Here is a 22,816-nt window from a genome sequence, read left to right on the forward strand (position 1 = left end):
CGTGCACCTGGGCACCCCGCCCCCATCTTTTCTCCGGGGTGGTACCTGGTTCGCAGGTGACCGGAAATGTGTTCGCACCCAAGGGGGCCTTGAAGGTGAGGCTGACCTCGCCCAGTCCCAAAGGCCACCCTTTCCTCCCATTTCTGGGTCCTGGATGAGGGACAGCCAAGTGGTTCTTGCGGTGACAGGCAGTTGAAGAGCGAGCAGGCTGGGGACAGGGGCTGCGTTTATTGGGACAAAACACACAGTACAAGTGCCTCCTGTTCCCCGCGGCTCCCCCACCCCCGCCGCCGCCTGGACGCCCCCTGCTTGGGCTTGGTGGCCAGCTGGTCCCTGCTGCCTTTCCGGCTTCTCCCAGGCCTGCGCAGCCACGTGGCGGTCACTCCTGGATGTTCTGCCCGATCCAGCCTCTCACGGCAGCCACCCGGGTATAGACGCCCGGGAAGTGGGGCCGCCCGCAGCCGTAACCCCAGCTGGTGACCCCAGTTAGCACCCACCGGCCGGAGGGCTCCCTGCAGGCAAGGGGGCCCCCAGCGTCACCCTGAGGAGGAGAGAAGAGGTCCTCAGAGCAGGCCGGTACCTCCCCGACCGCAGCCCTCGGGCCTCATCACACCCGTGGGTCACCAGGGCTCGCTGTGAGCCTCACTTGCTATCTGGGAGAAGGCTTGAGTGCTAGGATGACCCATTCATCTGGCTGGCAGGCGTCTACGGACCCCCCACCACTGCGGTCCCGGAGCCGAAAGCGCCTCGCACGGCTGCCCCTCCCGTCCCTGCTCTGCGGGGCCCGGGGAGGACGCGCGGGAGTGGAAATGGGTTCATGATGGACGCCAAATAAACGGAGCGAAAACTCCACGGCCGAAAAGGTGCCCGGCTCGATCCGCGTGAGAAGCTCGCACTGGAGGGTGGGGCCTGGCTGGGGGGCCCTGGAGCGAGGAGAGCTCGCCCTCCTTCCGGGTGGGACCTGGACCCCCCCCCCCCCGCCCCCCTTTCAGCGGCGAAGTGCGCTCACCGAGCAGCTGTCCACGCCGCCCTGCGGGAAGCCCGCGCACAGCATGCGGCTGCTGATCTGCACCGGGTAGAAGCGGCGACACGTCTGCTCGCTCAGGAGGCGCACGGCCGCCTTCTGAAGCTGCCGCGCCATCGAGCCTGCGAGGGAGACGGGCCGCTGGAGCCGCGCGCCCGCCCTGCACCGTGGGGCCCCCACCCCTGCACGCGGGGCCCGGGCTGGGGGGCCTTGCCGACGCCCCCGGACGCCTACCTCCCTCGCGCACCGAGCCCCAGCCGGTGATGACGCAGCGCGCGCCGTCGGGGGGCCGGGGCGCGGGCTCGGGCAGGCAGATGGGGCGCACCAGGCGGCTGCGGCGCACGGGCCCCGCCAGCTCCAGCAGCGCCACGTCGTAGTCGAGCGTGTAGAGGTTGTAGAAAGGGTGCCTGTGGATGCGCGCCACGCGCTCCAGCTGCCCGTCCGCGCCGCTCAGGAACGGCGTGCCCAGGAAGGCCGCCCACTGCTTGGGGTCCCCGTAGCTGCGGGGCGCGCGGGGACAGGCGTCGGCCCGGATCCCCGGCCCCCGCCCGCCTGCGCCTCCCCTGGACCCTGCCCGCGCAGGGGCTGTGTCCGCGGCCTCGCTTGTGCCCCCAGCGGCCGGCTGGGGACCGTGGGCAGGGCGCCTGACCTCTGGCCTCGGGTTGCTCATCCACAAATGGGGCTAAGAGTCGTCCCTTTCTCCTAGGGGAGGGGTGAGGGCGAGGGGACCCCGTGCCCCTGCCCACTGTTTCTGACCCTGGCGCGCAAGGCGCACAGTGTGCACCCTGAGCTGGGTGTCTCCGTGGAGGACGGCGCCCCTCGCCTGGCTCACCGACTGAGCACCCTGCCAGGAAGGGGACTCCCCACTGGGTGGCCTTTGGGGGCTGGCGCTAATCCGAGGGGGGCGGGGTGTGGAAGTGTCCTGCAGTTCCCCAGAGACCCGGATGTCGCCCGCACGCCTGGCCTGGGACGAGGAGAGGCTGCAGACCCCCCCGGGTTTGGTGAGGGCTGCAGCGCTGGACTGGCCCCCAGCGCGGTGGTCGGGCCCGGGGGGCGGGGGGGGCTGCCGGGAGGAGGAGAGGCCTGGGGCAGTGGGGGCCGGAGGCGGGCGGACTCACACGTCGAAGCAGTGCGCCGCCGACAGCAGCCACCTCTCGGCCACCAGCACGGCCCCGCAGCGGTGCTCCCGGCGCCGCAGCCACAGGCTCACCTGCCACGGCCACTCCCCGCGGCCCGCCGCGCTGCCGCCCACGATCCTGGTCAGCGCCGCCGCCGGCGCCAGGCCGCAGTCTGCGGGGATCGGAGCGGCAGGTCGGCGGGGTGCACGACGGCGCCTCCTCCGCGCAGCCCGCCGGGCGCCCCTGTCGCGCAGTCCTTGAGTGGGCGCGCTGGGGAGGGGCAGCCGGGAGAGGACGGGGTCCGCCTCTCGAAAACTCGGCACGGAGGAACACTGGACCTGGCGCTTGGTCCTACAAACGAGCCTCTGCACTTTCCTCAAGTAACATTCGAAGTGCATTTAAGTTTGTTTCCGATATCCTCAGATTGGGGTCAGGCTAACGTCCCCTCCCATCACCACCGCCGCCTCCAGGCATCTCTTGGTGCCACCGGGGCCGAGTCTCTTGCTGCCCCAGGGCCTTTGCACACCCTGGGCCCCTGCCCGGATGCCCTCCTGCTGCTCTGTACCCGGGTCCTGTGTGACCCAGTCTCCTTCCCCGATACTTTCTCCAGGCTGCGACACCCGCCCCCCAGCACAAGGTGCACCTTCAGAACACAGCTGTAGGAAAGACAAACCGGTGGTTTCAAGGGGTGCGGCAGAGACCACCCTTACCACCCCTGGGGACACTTCCCACAGGCCTTTTCCTCCTGGGGAGCCGTCCCCCTTGCCCAGCCTGCTCTCCCGCCACCCAGCTGCCTTCCCTGCCCCCCAGGTTTGGGACGGGCCCTAGAAGGGAACAGAAGGGCTGTGTCCTCGCCTGGAACAAGGGGAGGGGAGCCAATTGACCACCTGCCCGGCTCCCTACCCTCGACCCTCCTGACACCACAGGGACCTGGCCCAGGACCAGGAGGCCTGGAGCATCCGGGACCTGCAGCCAGCCCCTCGGCCACACGGAACAAGGCCGCCGTTTCCTGGGGCTTCCTACCCGGCCAGCCCCCAGGGGCAGGACGCGCAGCCTGTGGCTCTTGGAAAAGCAGTGGTCCTCAGGCTGGGAGGCCAGGCCCCATCAGCCAGCCACAAAGGACCAAAACGCCCGCTGCTCCCAGCGTCCCTACTGGACGCCCCCCCGCCCCCCCGCGCAGACGGGCAGAGACCGCTGCAGGGGCACAGCCGGGCGGGCGCGGCGCCCCAGGGCTTGCAGGACCCAAGTCCCAGCGCCTCAGCCTGGATTTCCAGTCCAGCTGCAGAGCTTCCCGCAGGGGGTTCCAGGCTCGTTGCTGCACCTCTGTCTTAGTTCTGGGGTCCCCCTGGCCGCCCAGAACCGGGGCATGTGGTCTGCGTTGCTCTGAGCCAGTAAAGACTGTTTCATTCAACGTCCCCTGCACTGCACTCTGCCCCCAGATCCCCTAACACCTGTCCCCTCTGTTGGTTCCTGCGGTGGGCAGGCCGCCCCCCTGCAAAGAACCCGCGAACCTGACCTTGTGGGTGTGGGTCCGCGTCTGGGGGAGTCAGGCCCATCGGGCCAGGACCGCGTCCAAATGTGCAGGGAAAGGAACAAACCCCCTCGGGACACATGGAGGTTGTGATGGGGCTGTGGGCTTGTGAGCGGTCCACCCGGCTTCTCTGTAGTGGGGTTAAACCCAGCCATGGACTGAAGGACGGTGGGGACCTGGGGGGGGGTGGCGGGCGATGAAGGAGGCGGGGCACAGAGAGGTCTCCCGGCTCAGAGCCTCTAGGGGTGTCCCCGGGAGGATGCCGACAGACGTGGATGTGGAACAGCAGGGATTCTGGGAAACTCCGCAGTGAGAAGGAAGGTGCGGGCCACCCACCCAGACCAGCAGCCCCGTGTGCCAAGCACCTGCCCCTTGGGGTTGCCCCCAGAGCTTGCTTGTCCCTGCCTCCCCAGCTGCAGGTGGCCAGACCGGACATGGCCCCCGGAATCTGGGGGCTAGAGAAGTGGGGGCAGGGCTTGTGGCCCAGAGCGAGGTGGGGGCGCAGAGAGGGGCATTTGGTCCCTGGAGGCCAAGCCCAGGGCAGTGGGGGATGGGGAGTGGGTGGGCTCACTAAGACGGGGCCGCCTGGCACCCCCCTGTCCCCCGGAGCCAGAGCATCTTCTCTCTAGTTGTCCTGGACGCCTCGGGGGGCTGCTGACTGACTGCCCGGCTGAGCCACAGGAAAGGGCCTAGATTCCATGGCCGTTATTTTCGACCTACAAATCCGGCTGTTCTGTAGAGCTCTGACTAGTATTTAATAAAAATGAACTCAGAGTTTTAGACACGAGCGGAAGCATCCCAGGGGCACCCTCACCGTCCATGTTGCCATCGGCCGTGACGGCCGCGCTGTCCTGCACCGGACCGGGGCGCCTGGACACCCCTGCAGGCCTGGCGGGGAGCCTGGGGGTCTGCTGCCCGAGCCCCAGCTCTGTCCTGCTCTGACTTCCCGTCCCTTCTAGCTACCTGTCGTCACAGCGTGTGTGTGTGTCTCTCGAGTTCCCTTCTGCCCCCGAGCTTGGCACGATGGCACCTGGCACAGAGGAGGGACTTACGAACTCTGGCTGAGTGGACGGGTGACCCCAGCACGGACACCCGCCAGCCAGGGGCTTCCCCCTGCACCCAGGGGACCCTCAAGAGTGTCCTCTGTAAAATGGGAGCAGACAGGGCTAGCAGGATAAGGCACATGCCACCAGACAGCGTACGTCTGCGGCCTGTGCCCGTGTCCCCGGCTGTCAGGGCCTGGGATGGGCTGACTCGCGTCGCCCCCACATTCAGAAGTTGAAGCCGGGACCCCCAGGACCCCGCGATGTTGCTGTGTTTGGAGAAGGGTCTTGAAAGAGGTGACTGAGGTAAATGAGGCCATGAGGGTGGACCCCAATCCCACGACTGGGGTCCTTTCAGGGGAGGTGAGGACACGGACACGCACCGGGGGACAACCACGTGAGGGCACAGGGGGACAGCGGCCTCCACACACCACGGAGAGAGGCCTCGGGGGACCAGCCCTGCCAACGCCAGCCTCCAGCGTGGGGACAATTAATTGTGCGAGCCGCCCAGACCGTGGGACATGGTGACGGCCACCTCGCAGACTGACCCAGGACCCCTGCCACCCCCAGTGTCACTCCACCCCTCCCAGTACCTGGTGGCTGGGGCCCCAGGGTGGTCTCCGGGGCGTGTGGAAGCGGCGTCTGCCCCCTGGTGGTGGTCCCCATGGCGGTGGCGGTCCTGTTGGCAGGGTGGCTGGTCGCCCCGCTGGTGGCCAGGGGGGTGGGTCTGCTGGCCGTGACCCCCGGAGCTGTGAGGCCAGCCGTCGTCCTGGGGGCCTGACTGGTGGTGGCGGGCGTCCTCGTGGTGGCTGGGGGTGGCGCGGGGAGGGGCTGCGAGGACATGGTGTCCAGGATCCAGCCCTTCAGCCTGGTGATGCGCGAGTACACGCCGGGCTTCTTGGCCTGGGCACAGCCGATGCCCCAGCTCACGATGCCCGCCAGGTAAAACACACCGGGGGTCTCCTCGCAGGCCAGGGGGCCCCCCGAGTCGCCCTAAAAAAACAGGAAAGAGGGCTGGCTGGGACCACCCCGGTGCCCTCCCGCGTTCCCACCGTGGGCACAGGGACTCAGGACACCTGGCTGCAGACCCAGGCCTGGCCGTGTGACCTTGGGTGACCTTGAGCAGGTCACTTCTCCTCCCTGAGCCTCACTTGTTCTTGCTCCCGTTTCAGAGATTAGGAAAAAAAAAAAAAAAAATACAGAAAACCCCAAAGAGAAAAATAACCCTCGAGGATATTCCCACCACCTGGAATGAACCACGGCTCGCCGGCCACCCGTCTTTTTTTTCCACCAGTAACACATTTCTTTAAAAATTTAGAACGTCACGATAAAGCTCAGGCCGAATAGCAGGCCGTGTTTTCCAAAGACCGGCTGGGACGACCTCTCCCACCCGACGTGCTCCTTGAACGCGGGGACCCTCCCGCTGGGTGGGTGGTGGGGTCCGTCCCTGCCTTGAACCCTTAGGATGGCCGAGCCCACAGAGTCCGGGGGCAGCAACGCCAGGCGACTCAGTAAAAAAAAAAAAAAGGGCCATGTGCTTCCGCCTTGGTTTCTCGGGAGCCCCGAGGGCCCAGCAGAGACCGCGAGGGGAGGCCACGCGGAGGGCACAGCCGATCCCGCCAGCGGCCACGAGCAGACGTGCAAGGAGAGATGCCTCCCCATCGGGCCGGGGCCTGGGACTCTGCGTGGCATAGACAAGCCCCATCTGAATTCACATCTCTGATCACCACGAGTGGTTGTTTTCCACCGCCAAGCTCCAGGGTGGGGTTCCACCGTGGGGAAACTGAGGCAGCCCCGCCCCAAGGCACAGTTTTCAAACTCCGCCACCTGACACCGCTTTCCCTTCCATCTTGGCGGACACGTCGAGCGCTGGAGACATCCAGGCCCGCGCCAGCAGCCACGCCAGCGGCCGGAGGGACACGGGCACGTCGCCTGGATGTCGGCCGGCTCCCCGTTGGGCGCGCTCACCTGGCAGGAGTCCACCTGGCCCTCCAGGAAGCCGGCGCACAGCATCCGGTCGGTGAGCGAGAAGTTGTACAGCGCGCTGCACGCCTTCTGGTCTATGATGCCCACCGACGCGCGCTGCAGGATGTCAGGCTTGGACGCTGCCGGGAAGAGGAGACCCCCGCCCGCCCCGAGGCCACTTACAGAGCCGCCCCGTCCAACAGCCGGTTTGGCTCCGACGGAGCCCGGGAGGGAGGGGGCGTGCAGATCAAACTTTATCAACAGCAGCTGCCCCGGGCCCGGGGGGTGGGGGGGGCCTGAGTTTGCGACCCCCTGGAGGAGTGGCGGGTGGGTGGCTCGCGGGCGGGGGCTCACCGTTCCCCTCCTGCGTGTTCCCCCAGCCGGAGATCATGCACTTGCGGCCCACGGGGAACTTCTGGACGGCCAGCGGCAGGCAGACGGGCTGCACGTACTTGTTGAAGACCAGGGGCCCCGCCAGCTCCAGCACGGCCACGTCGAAGTCCAGGAGGCCGGGGTCGTACTGGGGGTGCAGCACCGCCCTCTTGAGCCCCATCTTCACCGGGCTCCCGCCGACGCCCGCCAGGGACGCGGTGCCCAGGTGGGCCCGCACTAGCTCCACCTTGGTGCTGCGACGAGAGGCCGCTCACAGCCCCCTGCCGTGCCCCCCCTCCACCCCACCCCGGGGACGCCACCCCGGGGACCCCGGGGAGGAAGGGCCGCACGGCTGCTCCCCCAAAGACCCCGACGGATTCTCCTGGCCCGACCCACAGAGCCCCCACTTCTCCTTCCTGCTCCCCCCCCTTTGCAAGGGGGCGTCCAGACACCCGGCTGTGACCCTGGGGGCGGGGGGTCAGCTGGTGACAATGGGGGGCCGGTGGGCTTACTGGTTGAAGCAGTGCGCGGCCGACAGCAGCCAGCGGTCCCCTACCACGGCCGCTCCGCAGAAGTGCCGGGACCCCTCCTCCAGGCTGGCCTGCCAGGGCACCTCCCCGGGGGCGGCTCCCAGCCCGCCCACGATGCGGCTGGGCTTCTCCAGGGCCGGCCGGACCCCGCACTCTGAGGGGACGACAGGGGGCGTGCGGGCAGCCCGGGCCGCTCGGAGCGGGGACCCTCGTCCCCACGACCCCAGCGGAGAGACGGGGGCTTCAAGGGTCCTGAGGTCTCACTGCTGGGGGTGGGGGGACACAGGTCCTAAAGGAGCAGACGCACCGCGAGAGCCCGGCCCACCAGACCCAGACCCAGACCCAGACCGGCCGCCACCAGGAGCAGCGCGGGGCGGCCCCCCGAGCCGAGGAAGAGCCGGGTTATCCCGGGATGTGCAGACGCGGTGGGCGTAAGCGACGTGAAATGAAGCAGCTTTGATCGGCTTGGAGGTTTGTGGGACCATAAAGGGGGATCACTATCAGATCCGGGCTGCCACAGAGCCCGGCCCTCGGAAACCACATAGGGAAGGCAGACGGAGACCCTCGGGGCAGGAATTCAGGCGGCTCCAGGGCCAACAAGGTGAATTTTCTTTTTTCTTTTTTTTTTTTTTTTTTGAGGAAGATCAGCCCTGAGCTATAACATCTGCCACCAATCCTCCTTTTTCTTTTTTTTTGCTGAGGAAGACTGGCCCTGAACTAACATCCATGCCATCTTCCTCTACTTTATATGTGGGACGCCTGCCACAGCGTGGTTTGCCAAGCAGTGCCATGTCCACACCGGGGATCCGAACTGGCAGGCCCCGGGCCCCCAAAGGGGACATGCGCACTTAACCGCTGTGCCACCGGGCCAGCCCCCAGATGAATATTCTTAAGGCGACAGAGCGAGGCCCTTGGAAATGTCTAAGACGGTCGATTTTCTGTTATGTGTTTGTCATCACAATTAAAAATAAAAGTGAAAAAACAGATAAGCTGATTTGACCCCTCACCTGGGGAAAAAGCACGCAAACACGTGTACGGAGTTTTTGGAAAAAAAAGAAACGATGCTTCTCAGATATTAAAATAGGCACAGCTGTCTCCCGACGCCCCCTCCGGGAAGCCAGCACCAATCCACCCGACCCCGGGGGTGGGCGCCCCCTCTGCCTGCCTGCCCCCCAATACCTTGCGGCTTAGACGCAGTGACTGGGTCCCGAGGCGCAGGGCTGGGGGCCAGCATGGGTGGGGTGGGAGTGTCCACCCCCCGGCTCTCGGCGCTGCTGGGCCAGGCGGTGCTGGAGATGGCGGGCGCAGGGGCCACAGTGGGGGCTGGGGGCTTGCTCGGGGTGGCGATGGCCTCCAGGATCCAGTTGCTCAGGCTGGTCACTCGGGCGTAGACCCCTGGCCGCCGCGCTTCTGCGCACCCGATTCCCCAGCTCACGATGCCGGCCAGGAAGAACCTGCCGGACGGCTCCTCGCAGACCAGGGGGCCCCCCGAGTCCCCCTAGGAGACAAAGGGACGCCCTCAGCAGCAGCCAGGCCAAAGCCCAGAGCCGTGGGGTCGGAGAAGGAGCCCTGGACGGGGACCTCCCTCCACGAGCTCACGGGGCACACGTGAGCTGATAATTCACGTGTCAGAACCCCAGTTCTCTTCTGTAAAAATAAAATAGGACCATTGGACTATGGGAATCTCAAAGATCGATTTTAGTTCTACCACTGGCAGTTTAAAACCCAAATAAACAACATCCCCTCCCCTCCTTATGCCAGTAGATCTTTGATAATGTCACCACTTGCTTAAGTCAACAGTATGACTGCCCTGCTGGAGCCCGCAGACGTCTCACGACAGCAGCAGCGTCCCCCCAGAAGGGCCTGAGCTGCCCTCGCCCCATCCTGTCTTGCTCCAGCTCCCCGTGACTCTTGCGTTCTTAACCCGGGGAACCCGGGGGCCTTTCCCGGCGGCCTCGGGCAGGGGGCGTGGCCTGGGGCTCACCTGGCAGGAGTCCACCTTGCCGTCCAGGTAGCCGGCGCACAGCATCCGGTCGGTGAGCGAGGGGCCGTACAGGCCGGCGCACAAGGCCTGGTCCAGCAGCTCCACCGTGGCCTTCTGCAGCCTCTCCGGCTTGACCACTGCCCGGGCGGGAAGACACGAGGGGGCAGCGTTTCAGGGCCCCAGGCAGCCCCCCTGAGCCGGGAGGCAGAAGGACGTCGTCTCCTCTCCGAGCCTCAGTTTCCCCAGCTGCCCACCCAGCCCAGAAACTAGCAAACACTAAAGGTTTCACCGATGATTATGGATATGAGGCATCAAAGTTGACACCCCACATGGGCCCCTCAGCTCCCCCTCCCAAAACCCGCTCTGCCCTGAGGCCCCCCTCCTCTGCTTCTGCTGTGACTCTCGTCCCGCTCTGCTGGAATGGAAAAACCCAAGTCTGGGCTGCCTACCCCAGGGCCTTTGCACATGCTGTTCCAGCTACCTAGAATGCTTGTCCCCGCGGAATGTGCTTGCCTTCCTGCTTCATCTCTTCCTCAAGGAGGCCTCTCCTGACCTCCCCGTTTAAACTGGCAGCCCTCCCCCACTCCATCCCCGTCCGATTCGTCTCCCTGGCCTCCAACACTATCAATTATCTTGTTTAGCATCCGCCTCCCCCCGGAACCGCACCATCCAGTACAGTCACCACGGGCCTCGTGGGGCCATTTAGATGCAGACTGAGATTCAGTAAAATGAAATACAACGTAAAACTCAGTTTCTCAGCCGCCCCGGCCGCGTTCCACAGGGCTGGTGGCCCCCATAGCGGACGGCACAGGCGCAGAGCATCAAAGTACGGTCGATTCCCGTTATTCCCTGCGGTTCTGCTCCATAAAGTCGCCGGGAACACTGAATTAGCGAATATGGACCCGCTGCTCCCCGGGGGTCCCAGGGGGACAGTCCTGCCGGTCTCCGGCTACGACATTGTCATTAACCGACCTACGCACGACCTTCTGTCCCGCGCGTTTCTGTCTGAAGACGCCTTATTTAATACACGCTGTCGATTCCTTGACCCTGAACTCACAGCCTGAGCGAAACTCAAATAATGGGTATTTTTTCCTAAGACGCAGTCCGGCCTTCCTGTCCTTAGAAACACTGGCCAGCACTCGGCGAGCGGGCCATTTTACACAGCAAAACGACCCCCAAAAGCACAAAGATGCAAAAAAAAAAAAAAAAAAAAATGCGGCAGAAAATACACCGCGAAAAGGACCCTGCTTTCCAGCCTGAGCTGAAACAAGAAGGCAGAGCGTCGCCTTGTTCCAGCTCAGCCGGAAACGTGCGTGTCCTCGACTCAAAATCTTCACCCCTCTGCGCGCGGCGGCAAAGGGAAGTTCCCGCGAGCGTCCGATTGCGGCTGCGAACAAACGACGTTCGCGAGTAAGCGAATTCGCAAACGGGGAACCCGCGGATAATGAGGCGGGATGGTAACCGCAGAACCCGCGGATAATGAGGCCAGGCGGCGTTTTGCCTGATTTCCGGCGGGGCCGCGGGAAGACGGGCACTTACGGAAGTCCTCCTTGAGGTAGCCCCAGCCGGAGATGAGACACTTCCTCCGGGGCGGGAAGATGTGCGTGGCTGCCGGGAGGCACACGGGCTGGACATGCCTGCTGAAGGGGAGGGGGCTGCCCAGCTCCAGCACCGCCACGTCGAAGTCGGCCGTGTCTGAGTCGTAGGCGGGGTGTGTGACGATCCGGGCCACGCGGGCCCGCACGGTGCTGGCCTCCGAGCCGCTGAGGGAGGTGGTGCCCGCGTAGGCCACCCACTCCGTGGGGTCTTGGAATCTGCGGGGGGGTGGGTGGGGGGAGAACACACCACAGCTCAGGGGACCACGGAGGGGAAGGGAGCAAAATGCTAAGGGGGCGCCCCCCAAACTGAGTCATCCAGACCAGATAATGTTGTCACGCAGCATCGTCAGAAATCAAAATAAATGCAGAAAAATTAAAACCCATTTTTTAGCAGAGACGGGATCCGACGGGGCTGGGATTAGGGTGTTCAGGGGGCGCCCCAAATCGCCGGCCCTGTAAGAAAGCGTCTTTTCACGCCGACTTGTGAAACATCTAAATGGATGCAAAAAACTCCAGGATGAACACAATATCGACATTTTACGTAAACACGGCACCCCACCCGTTCCCCTCCCTCCCCTTCCCCGGACCCCGGCCTGGCCCATCAGGTCTTCATTCTAAAATCGGATGTTCTGTTCATCGAGGATTTTTTTCTCTTGCATTCATTTGGATTTTTTTTTTCTTGAGGAAGATTAGCCCTGAGCTAACATCTGCTGCCAATCCTCCTCTTTTTGCTGAGGAAGACTGGCCCTGAACTCACATCCGTGCCCATCCTCCTCTACTTTATATGTGGGACGCCTGCCACAGCATGGCTTGACGAGCGGTGCCATGTCCGCACCTGGGATCCGAACCAGCGAACCCTGGGCTGCTGAAGTAGAACATGTGAACTTAACGGCTGCACCACCGGGCCGCCCGGCCGTCACTTGGATGTTTTACAAGGTGGCGTGAAAATCTCCCCCGTCGGAGGACGGAGGGCCTCGGGCGGCCCCTCGCATCGCTGCCCCCAGGCGAATGCCTTGCTCTCCTCACCCTGATCCCGGCCCCGAGGGACATGTGCCTCGCGGATCCCACGCTCGGTCCACAGGACAACACGCTTCCCAGCAGAGTCCGGGGCCAAACCCGCCCAGCCCGTCGCCTGAGCCGCGCTGGTCGCTGGCCGCCCGGCCCCAGGCAGGTCCTGGGCGTCCGGGGGCTGCACAGCCCAGCCCCACGGCCCCAGTCCCCTCCGCCCTCAGCGCCCAGCCTCCCTCCAGGGCCTGTCCCCAACCCCCTCTCAGCTCAACGTCACAACTCTTCCTGCCGTAAAAGTGGCTAAAATGGTAAATTTTATCAGAATAAGAAAGAAAGAAAGAAAAAGAAAAAAAAACTCTAAGACACACTCTTGGGACAACTGAGGAAAACTGAACATGGATTGAATACTGGGTGACATGGCACAATTTTTAAAAATGTCCTTGGGGGGCTGGCCTGGTGGTGCAGCGGTTGAATGCACATGTTCCGCTTTGGCGGCCCTGGGTTCGCTGGTTTGCGTCCCGGGTGCGGACATGGCACCGCTCGTCAAGCCATGCTGTGGTAGGCGTCCCACATATAAAGTAGAGGAAGATGGGCACGGATGTGAGCTCAGGGCCAGTCTTCCTCAGCAAAAAGAGGAGGATTGGCAGCAGATATTAGCTCAGGGCTAATCTTCCTCAAGGAAAAAAAAAAGGGCAAAGGCTCTGAATGAACATTTCTTCCAAGAAGCTATATGAATGGCCGATGAGCACAGGAAAAGATGCTCAATGTCACCGATGATCAGGGAAGTGCCGATCAGAAGCACGATGAGACGCCGCCTCACACCCACGGGGACGGCTGGAATCAAAAGGACAGATAAGCACAGGTGTTGCTGAGGACGTGGAGAAGTTGGCACGTTGTGCACGGCTGGTGGGAATGGAAGACGGGGCAGTGGTTGTGGGAAAGTGGATGGCGGTTCCTCCAAAAATTAGACACAGGATGACTGTGTGAGCCAGCAATTCCGCTCCTACATCTATGTCCAAAAGGGTTGAAAACAGGGACTCAAAACACGTTCACCGCAGCCAAAAGGTGGGAGCGACCCCAGTGTCCATGATGGATGATGGACACACACACTGTGGTTCATCCACACCCTGGAATATTACGCAGCCGTGAAAAGGAAGGAGATCCTGACAGCTGCTCCCACGTGGACGGACCTGGAGGACGTGATGCTCAGGGACGTGAGCCAGACACAGAGGGACACACACTGTGTGGTCCACTCACAGGAGGTCCCCAGAGGAGCCACAGCCACAGAGACAGAAAGTGGATGGGGGCCAGGGGCTGGGGGAGGGGTGGGAGTCAGTGTTTCATGGGGACAGAGCTGCAGTTTGGGGAGATGGAAAGTTCTGGAGACGGATGGTGGGGACGGCTATACAACAGTGTGAATGTGCTTCACGCCGCTCAATTTTAGTGGTTAAAATGGCAAATTTATGTTATGTATATCTTACCAAGATTTAATGTATTCAGATTCGACAAAAAAAAAAAAACAGAAAAGGAAAAGACAGGAAGAAAGAAAGAGTTCCAAGGGGCTCTGGGGACGCCACCTTTCCTGGCCACCTTTCCTGGTCGGTGGCGTCCCCAGAGCGGGAGGGAAGGCGGGACCCAGGGACGCGGCGGGCTACGTGGGGCTCACTCGTTGAAGCAGTGGGCGGCCGACACCAGCCACCGGGCCCCGACCACGGCCGCCCCGCAGAAGTGCTCGCCGTTCTCTCGGAGGCTGACTTGCCACGGGAACTCCCCCGGGGACGCCGCCACGCCGCCCACGATCCTGCCCGCCGTCCTCCAGCCGGGCTGCAAGCCGCAGTCTGCGAGACAGAGAGGGCCAGCCGGGCCCCCAGGAAGGGGAGAAACCTCTAAGCTCTTGCAATGTCCCGCCTGAGAAGACTGTCTTCATTTACCTGGGGATTTGTGTCACGGCCTAGGGTTTATGTGACAGTGGGGTGGATGGACGGGGGGATACAGGGGCCATGTGGGTATCAGCGCGACCTCTGGAGAGGCTGGAGACTGAGGTTATGGGTTGAGTTGTGTCCCCAAATAGACATTGAAGTTCTAAACCCCAGGACCTTGGAATGTGCTGTTATTTGGGAAAAGGGTCTTGGCAGGTGATCAAATTAAGATGAGGTCACTAGGGTGGCCTTAAATCCAGTGACTGGTGTCTTTATAAAAAGGGGACATTTGGACGCAGGTACACACACGGGGAGACGGGCCCAGGCCGAGATGGGGGAGACGCTCCTACAAGCCAGGGGACGCCAAAGAGGCCAGCACCACCGGCAGCTAGGGGAGTGCACGGGCCAGATGCTCCCTCACGGCCCTGGCGGGGGGACCAGCCCTGCCGACACCTCGATCTCAGCCTTCTGGCCTCCAGACCCGGGAGAGGGCCAGTTTCTGTTGTTTCAGCTGCCCAGTCGGAGGCCCTTTGTCATGGTGGCCCCAGGACATTTGTACGCCTGTGGCCCGCCATACGGGGGCTCGTGCTGCGTGACCAACCCCACCGCAAAGCCGGACACCGAGGCTTGAGTGAGCTTCCCCGGGTCGGAAGCACTTTGCGCGTGTCGTCACTTATTGCTGCCGGGGGAATTAATGAAGGGCTGTGCGCACACAGCTCCACTGGGCGAGGACAAGTGGACGCTCACGTCCCAGAGGGGCGGACTGACCACAGCGGGCCTCGTCGGATCCATCGGGGCAGTCCACGCTGTCGTCACACTCGGGGTTCACCTTAGTGACACACTGGCTGTTCCCGCAGGCGAAGGCGTCCGCCGGGCAGCGACCTGAGGACAAAGAAGGGCCGAGCTCCTGACCTCACTCCGCGTCTCCCGGCCGCGGCCACCTCTCTGCTCGGACACCCCGGAGCGCGGAAGACACCTCGGATCTGCTGTCTCGTCTCTGACTGTTTCTGGAATAATCTTCCCAGAATCACGACAGGGACGTCACACGAGAACGTCACTCGGCTCCGAGGCCGGGGCGGGGTGGCAGGAATGTGGGTACGTCCGCCATGTGTGTGTGTGTACGTCCAAATTTTCTAGTAGCCGTGCTCAAAAAAAGTAAGAAATGGGTGAAATTAAATGTTTTTAATGGCGGAAAAATACACGTAACGTAAAATTCGCCATTTTAACTATTTTGAGTAGACAGTTCACATTTGGGGCCAGATCATGGTCTGGGGGGGCCGTCCTGGGCGCTGCGGGGGGTCGAGCAGCATCCCTGGCCCCACCCACTCGATGCCAGGAGCCTCGCCAGTGTGACACCCACAGACGTCCCCAGAGGTCACCCAGTGTCCCCTGGGGGCCGGGACCACCCCTACTTGGGGGCCACTGATATAAAGCTCAATAAACGTATCTACAAATGTCTCGGGAGCTGTCTGGAAAATATTCAACGCAACGAGATTCCAGATGGCACTGACTCTTTTTCCTTTTTTCCCCCCAAACTATTTGGTTTGTGTTTTGCTTTGTTTGTTTCGTGTCTTTTAACAACAGGTTTCCACCACTTTGAAAAAAAAAAACAAAAAAACAAACCCAATAATGTTTTCTCTTAATCACGCTCGGCCGTGTGTATATAATTCAAAGTGTCTCCTCTTTAGATCCTCTGCGTACACGGGACTGTGAAGTCACCGCCCCCGCGGGCGGCTGGGGCGCAAAAAACCAGCATTTCCCGCCTCCTGGGGATGCCTCTGCGTGCTGGAAAGAGGGCTTAGGAGAACTCTCCAGAAAAGCCAGGCAGGGAGCTCAAGGGAGAGAGAAACACACACCTGATTTCAAGTCTCTGTCCGTCGGTGGCCCCCGCTGGCTTCCTGCGGTGGAACCGAGAAGAAACGGAAAGTCGGTCAGTGAACGGCCGAGTCCCCTGGAGGACATCGTGTCGCAAAGCAGAGAGCTGCCCCGTCCCCCTCGGGAGCCGCTTAAATTCTAACTTCGATCACTGAAGATGAAATGAAATGATAGGTTCTCTGCCTCAGTCTCGCCGGCCGCCCGTCCATCATGCATGACAGCCACGTGGCGCTGGCGGCCACCGCGGTGGACGGTGCAGACGTGAACCGTTTCCGTCACCGAGGAAAGTCCTATTAACGCTGATGTCGCGGTTGCTAAGACTCAAGGAGCGTGGCAGGCTCGGTGGGGAGGGGACCATAACTGGCCAGTGGGGCCATGTCAAGGTGACGGATCTTTAATGGGACAACAGTCTGAACTCACGTCTGGCGTGCAAATCGTGATGCACGGCATCCGTGAACTTTACAGCAAAGCATTCACTCTTATTTCTATGCCGGGGTCAGCACACCAGGGCCGAGAGCCAAATCCGGCCCTCCGCTTGCTTTTGTAAATAAAGTTTTATCGATACACAACTGCACCCATTCATTTCCGTATTGTCTATGGTGCTTTTGTGCAACAAGGGTTGAGTGGACATGACGCAGACCCGATGGGCTGCAAAGACGGAAATATTGACACTCTGGGCGTGCCCAGGTTGTCGGTGCCTGGTCTACACCACAGGGGGGGAAAGCAGTGTAGACGTGTTCTGTTTTCCCAGGAAGGGGCCATTATGAAAAACCCAAGTTTAAGGCAACTTTTAGCCAGCTACCCTCCCACGGTGCGTCCCTCCGGCCTCCGCCTCCTGTCTTTCGGTCGCCATGGCCTACTTGCCTATGAGCTGGGCGGACACGATGGTGCCGTAGGCAGCCAGGGGGAGGCCTCGCCCCTGCAGCCTCGCGCGGAGACCCCGCTGCAGCAGCTCCTCCTCCAGGCCCGGGCTCAGCGTCTCCAGCGCTTGCAGCACAAAGTGCAGCCGGAAGTGCACGAGGACGCTGGAGTTCCCGTTCCTGCAGGCAGGAGACAGGCCCTTGGAGACGGAGGGCTCCTCTGCGCCGGAATCTTCCAGAATCTCTCCGGTCTCCGGCTGGGTTCCGTCACCCCCCCAGGAGGCCCCCGGCTCACCTGTAACTTAGCACCGTGCAGCCCACGCAGCTGGCCTCCAGCTCCGTCTCCTGAAAGCTGCTCACAAACTGCAACGGAAACACGGCAGCAAAGGCTGAGACCGCAGCGCGGGCTGCTGTCCCTGCAGGGGCCTGGCGTCGGGGGGGCTGGAGGATGGGGTGTCCCACGGAAAAGCCCCTGCTCTTAAACTCTTACACACGGTGAGTCACGGAGCTGGGTAACAGAGGGGGAGGGGCATTTTGAAGTTGTTCATGTGAAAATATTGCTCCATTAATGATGGATCCACACATGTGTCCATCCACATGCTGGAATATTACGCAGCTGTGAAGAGGAGCGAGGCCCTGACATGGCTGCATGTGGACCGACCTGAACACACGACGCTCAGGGAGAGAAGCAGACACAGAAGGACACACGGTGTGTGATCCCATTGACAGGAAACGTCCAGAACAGGTGGATCCCCAGACAGACAGCGGGTTCATGGGGGCCAGGGGCTGGGGGGATAGGGTGGGGGGGATGCTGATGGGGACGGGGTTGCTTTTTGGGGGATGGAATGTTCTGGAATTAGAGGTGGTGGTCGCACAATTCTGTGAACATGCTAACTGGGATGTTGTCACTCCAGGTGCTGTCCCCAGCAACTCCAAGACTGGGGGTCCCGGGTCCCTCCCCGGCACCTCATGTGACCTATACCGAGGGTGACCACATGTCCCCATTTGTCTGCTCTCCCAGTGCAATTACCGTCAGTGTCCCCGTTCACTGTCACAAGCCCTCTGACTTAGGTGCTGAATTGCGTGGTCACCCTCTCTGTTTCCTGTGCACACGTGATGTCATGCCTGTCGATTCTTCCTCCTGAAATTCTCTTATTCCAACCTGCTTGTCTGAACTTCAGTCTCTGGCTCCATGTCCCCATTGCCTGCCATCTAGACCTGCGTGCACTGTCCCATAGAACATTCCACAAATTTCCAGAATGTTCTACACCCACTCAACCCCTATATGGCATCCGCCAGTCACAGGTGGCTACTGAGCATTTGAAACGTGGCTGGTGCCACCAAGCAACTGATTTTTACATTCGATTTAATATTAATTAATTTGTGCTTAAATTTCAAAACAGAGGGCCAGCCCGGTGGCACAGTGGTTAAGTGCGCAAGTTCTGCTTCAGCAGCCCGGGGTTCGCCGGTTCGGATCCCGGGTGCGGACATGGCACCGCTTGTCAAGCCATGCTGTGGTAGGCGTCCCACATATAAAGTAGAAGGAGATGGGCATGGATGTGAGCTCAGGGCCAGTCTTCCTCAGCAAAAAAAAAAAAAAAAGAGGAGGATTGGCCGCAGATGTCAGCTCAGGGCTAATCTTCCTCAAAAAAAAAAAAAAAATCAAAATGGATACTCGATGCAATTACTGGAAAACTCTTAAGTGTGTTTGGGGCAACTTGAGTATGTAAATGTCAAGGGATCTCAATATGGATCAAGTATTCCTGATGGAAACTTAGCGTCCAAACCGACATGTGCGTATGAAATACACACTGGATTTTGAAGACATTGTACAAAGAAAGAAATGTGAAATATCTCAATTCCCCCTCTGTTTATGTTGATGGCACGTCGATATGGTATTATCTTAGATATTCTGGGTTAAATAAAATACAATATTATAATTAAAGTTACCTGGGTTTTTTTCCCTTAAGGTGGCTACTAGAAAATTTTAAATGGCACGTGGGGCCCGTGTGACGTTGCTGTTGGACACTGCAGCGTTGGGGTGGGGAACTGAGTCAGCCCACCCCGGCCTGTGGGCCGAATTTGAATCATGGCCTGTTTTTGTGCAGTTCACCAACTAACAATGGTTTTTACGTTTTTAAGTGGATGGAGAGAATCAAAAGAAAAATAATATTTCATGGTGCATGAAAATGATGCAAATTTTCAACATGATGCAGATTTCAGTGTCCACCAATAAAGTTTTATTGGCACACAGCCGGTTCATTCATGTGTCATATACGGCGGCTTTGCAGCCACAATGGCAGAGCCGAGCAGTCAAGACAGAGACTGTCTGGCCCAGAAAAGCCAGAAATATCGACTCTCTGGCCTTATGGGAAAAGCCACCACCTCTAATTCCAGAACATTCCATCCCCCCAAAAAAGAAGCCCCATCTCCATCAGCATCACCCCCACCCCCTCCGCAGCCCCTGGCGCCCACGAGCCTGCTCTCTGTCTGTGGATCGGCCTGTTCTGGACGTTTCACGTCAATGGGATCACACGCCGTGTGTCCTTCTGTCTCTGCTTCTCTCCCTGAGCGTCGTGTGTGCAGGTCCGTCCACGTGCGGCCGTGTCAGGGCCTCGCTCCTCTTCACGGCTGCGTAATATTCCAGCGTGCGGGGGGACACGTTTGTCTGTTGGTGGACACTCGGGTCATGTCCCCCTCTTGGCCATTGTGAGTCATGGTGCTGTGGACATTCACGCACAAGTTTCAGTGTGGACGTGCGTTTGCTCTTCTTTTGGGTGGACCCTGAGGAACGGAATTGCTGGGTCCAGGGGTGTCCATCCGAGGTGGTGAACCATCCCAGGACCCGCCAGACTTTCCCGCAGCGGCTGCCCCATTTCACGTCCCCCCTGGGATGCAGCTCACAGCCTTGGCACGTGGGCTACAAATCCCGCAGGAGTCGGTCCCCGGGATGCGGCTCCCCCTGCATTCTAGAATGCACCAGCCCCGGCCACGCGGGCCTCGTCCTGTTGGTCCCAGGCCCCGCCCCGCCCTGCCGCCCGGCGGCCCTGGGTCCGGCCTCACCAGCGTCCGCAGGGCGGCGGTCAGCGCGCGGTGGTAGGCTGAGCCCTCCCGCTGCAGGCTGGCGGCGTAGCGCAGGCCCCCCAGCCGGGCCGCGTGCTCCACGGCGACGCCCTGCGTGGAGAGGGAGGCTGCGGGGACACCGGGCCTTGAGAGAGCCCCCCAGGGTCGGCCCGCCACCTGGGGGGGTCCCCCCGACAGACGGGCAAGTTGACTTCCCGAGCGATTAGTAACGGGGCCCCGTGCTCAGCTCCCCGGGGCACCCCCTGGAAGGCCCCCAGGTAGCACGCATGGCCCCAGATGTCCCCAGGTCTGGACGAGGGCAGCGCTGGAGCCCCAAACAGCTGGATCGGCCTCAGGAGACCGTCCCTCCACTTTGGAACCAGAGTCCCCACATCCTCCCCAGGGAGGGGGCACCGAATCCCACAGGGGCCTCACCACCACCCCCTACCCACCCTCGGCGACAACACGGGTCCCAGCTGTCGGAAAGGCTCCCAATGGTAGAGAATAATAATCATAAAAGGTTTGAGAGTGAAGAATACGATGGCAACCACCGAAACCGTGAAGGCTGGTTCCCAATTCTTGTGAATATTCTTCTGAATAGAACTTAGGTGATCGTTTATTCAATAGACAGAACACATATTCTAAGCCGATTCTAAAAACGGTTTTCTCATTCAAGAAACAAGAGAGCAGCCGAGCCCTGCTGTGTGGACCGCTGTGCTGGGAGCCCAGCCTCCCCGTGGGGCCTCTGAAAGCATCGTGGGCTCCAGGAGTGGGAGAAGGAGCTCAGAGCCCCCGGCGCCTCCCCCAGCGTCCCCGCGGCTACCGTCTACAGCGGAAATTTCCAGCAGCCTGGAGACATCCCCATTTTAATTAAAGAAAATTTTAAAAATTTAAAAAAATCTGAAAGCCTTCCTTAGTTTCAAGGGTCTGCGGGGGGTTATGTTTATCTGTTGTGCACAAAATGTGTCTGTGCTTCTAGAAGGCAGGTGTGAAACGCTGCCCCCGCCTCTCCCTGGTGTGAGGAGATGCACACACGCGTGAACACACATACATATGTGCACACATCCTCAACCATACACACTCAGATATGTGTGCACACAAAAACACACATGTGTGCACACACTCACATGCACACAATAATATACACGTGTGCACACATGCACACACAAAACCACGTGTGTGCACACACTCACACGCACACAATAATATACATGCCTGCACGCAATGCACGTGTGAACATATACACACAATATACACTGATACATGTGTACACGTGCACACACACGTAAACACATGCATGCACGCTCACACAATGCACCCAATCATACACACGCACACACGTGTGCACACACAGCAACATTCACGCGTGAACATGCACGCGCCCACACAACACACTTGCACACCGAGCCCAATTTTCCTGCAGTTGACGCCCGCAGCCACTAGGGGGCCTCCGTGAGACGTGCCGGGCTGCGAGCCGGGATGGCCGTTCCACAAAGATGTAGATAAATTAGGGGGATCCACGTAGGATTGCAACTTATTATTTCTCCACATGAGAGCATCCCCCCAACTGCCACTGACTATCACCATTTCATAAAAGAAAGGGGCCTCTCACATCCCCAAATAAAACTGCAGGACGCCCCTCATGTCAGAATAAGCCCCATTCCAGAGCAGGGCTGCCCGGTCGAACGTCCCGTGATGACAGAACCTGCTAGATCTGCACCGTGCACCACAGTAGCCCTGAGCCACTGAAACGTGGCTGGTGGGGACCGAGGAATTGAGTTTTAAGCATTATTTGATTTTAATTGATTTAACTCTAGACAGCCCCTGGGGCTGGGGGCTCCCGGCTTGGACAGCACGGATGGACAGCGGGATGCAGGACAGCACACGGTTCGTAGGTATCTTTCGGCCGGTCTGCTCAAACGTGAAAAGAGCTTCCTTTGTTTATTTTTGTAACTGGAGCCCCCCATCGTATAGACGGGTCACGGTTTTGTATGATTCACCGCAAATAATGTGAAAATATACGGGGAGCGAATATGAAATAGGAGTCATTGTTGATTGTGGGCGGCAGGAATATAAACAATTATTCATTTTTTATACTTTTTGGTATTTTTCAAATTTCTCAGGAGTTTTAAAAAGCTCATTTCACCATCCCTAGTTGTCTCCTTTTCACCCCGTCAGTGGGAAATCTGAAATTTGCAGGTATTGAGTTGCCCGCCCAGATGGGAGCTAAGCGCGCCCCGTCCCCCGCACCTGGCCTGCATGTCTGAGCTCTGGGGGGGCTTGGAGGACCAGCCTTCAATCCCACACTTGCACGCCCAGCCCTTTGCTCTGCGATTATCACGCAGACTCCACTGAGCCACTGCCGAGCGTCTCTGTGCAAGTCGCCTGGTGTGTGAACCCGGGCAAGCCCCCAGCCACTCACCCACGAGGGCTCCCAGGGTGACGACGATGATGCTGGTGGCCACGACAGCAGAGAGGGCCGCTCGGCAGCATGCGGCATCTGGAGCAGGGACTTCCTTTGTGGCCCCGGGCGTGAGCTGTAAGTCACCCACGGTGGGCTCCATGGCTCCCGGACACGGGGACCGCGACCTGGATGCCAGCAAAAAAGGGACAGAGGAAGTGGGTCAGAGTAGAAGGCATTTCTCTTTCCCTAAGCAAGGGTCTTCTTGTGCAGACGGGAGGCCACCAACAGCTCCCGGAGCCAGCGGACTCCACTCACAACAGTCACAAAAAAGAGATTCAACCTGACTGATGGCCGGGCTGGCGCACGCGGGCTCCCTGTGGTCCATTGCTAGAAAGAATGTGTGAGCTTCCCAGGGCTGCTGTAACAGATTGCCACAAACCTAGTGGCTTAAAGGAACACAGATTTTTTATCTTACAGTTCTGGAGGTCAGAAGTCTAAAAGGAAGGGCTATGTTCCTCGCAG

At 60.5% G+C, this 22,816-nt stretch overlaps 1 protein-coding gene across 1 annotated transcript; it reads right to left on the reverse strand.

Annotated features, from left to right (window-relative positions):
- Positions 1 to 93: 93 nt before the first annotated feature.
- Positions 94 to 22,454, reverse strand: TMPRSS9 (transmembrane serine protease 9). Its single transcript, XM_046684729.1, has 18 exons — positions 22,313 to 22,454; positions 19,891 to 20,018; positions 17,123 to 17,190; positions 16,828 to 17,007; positions 15,949 to 15,986; positions 14,861 to 14,974; positions 13,840 to 14,011; positions 11,107 to 11,381; positions 9,568 to 9,704; positions 8,763 to 9,081; positions 7,566 to 7,737; positions 7,036 to 7,307; positions 6,685 to 6,821; positions 5,310 to 5,709; positions 2,143 to 2,314; positions 1,259 to 1,524; positions 1,010 to 1,146; positions 94 to 541 (listed from the first exon to the last, which is right to left on the reverse strand). The coding sequence occupies exons 1-18, from the start codon at positions 22,452 to 22,454 to the stop codon at positions 380 to 382; spliced, it is 3,291 nt and encodes a 1,096-aa protein (XP_046540685.1). The 3' UTR covers positions 94 to 379.
- Positions 22,455 to 22,816: the final 362 nt, after the last annotated feature.

Source organism: Equus quagga, chromosome 14 (genome assembly GCF_021613505.1).
Source record: "Equus quagga isolate Etosha38 chromosome 14, UCLA_HA_Equagga_1.0, whole genome shotgun sequence".
NCBI lineage: Eukaryota > Metazoa > Chordata > Mammalia > Perissodactyla > Equidae > Equus > Equus quagga.

What these genes read in the sequence shown, in the direction of transcription:
- TMPRSS9 (XM_046684729.1), bottom strand. Translation starts at nt 22,454, where the DNA reads ATGGAGCCCACCGTGGGTGACTTACAGCTCACGCCCGGGGCCACAAAG. An exon ending in GCAAGGTGGACTCCTGCCAG is followed by an intron (nt 9,082 to 9,567) that starts GTGAGCCCCAGG and finishes TTTGTCTCCTAG; the next exon opens with GGGGACTCGGGGGGCCCCCT. An exon ending in CACTGCGTCTAAGCCGCAAG is followed by an intron (nt 7,738 to 8,762) that starts GTATTGGGGGGC and finishes TCGTCCCCTCAG; the next exon opens with AGTGCGGGGTCCGGCCGGCC.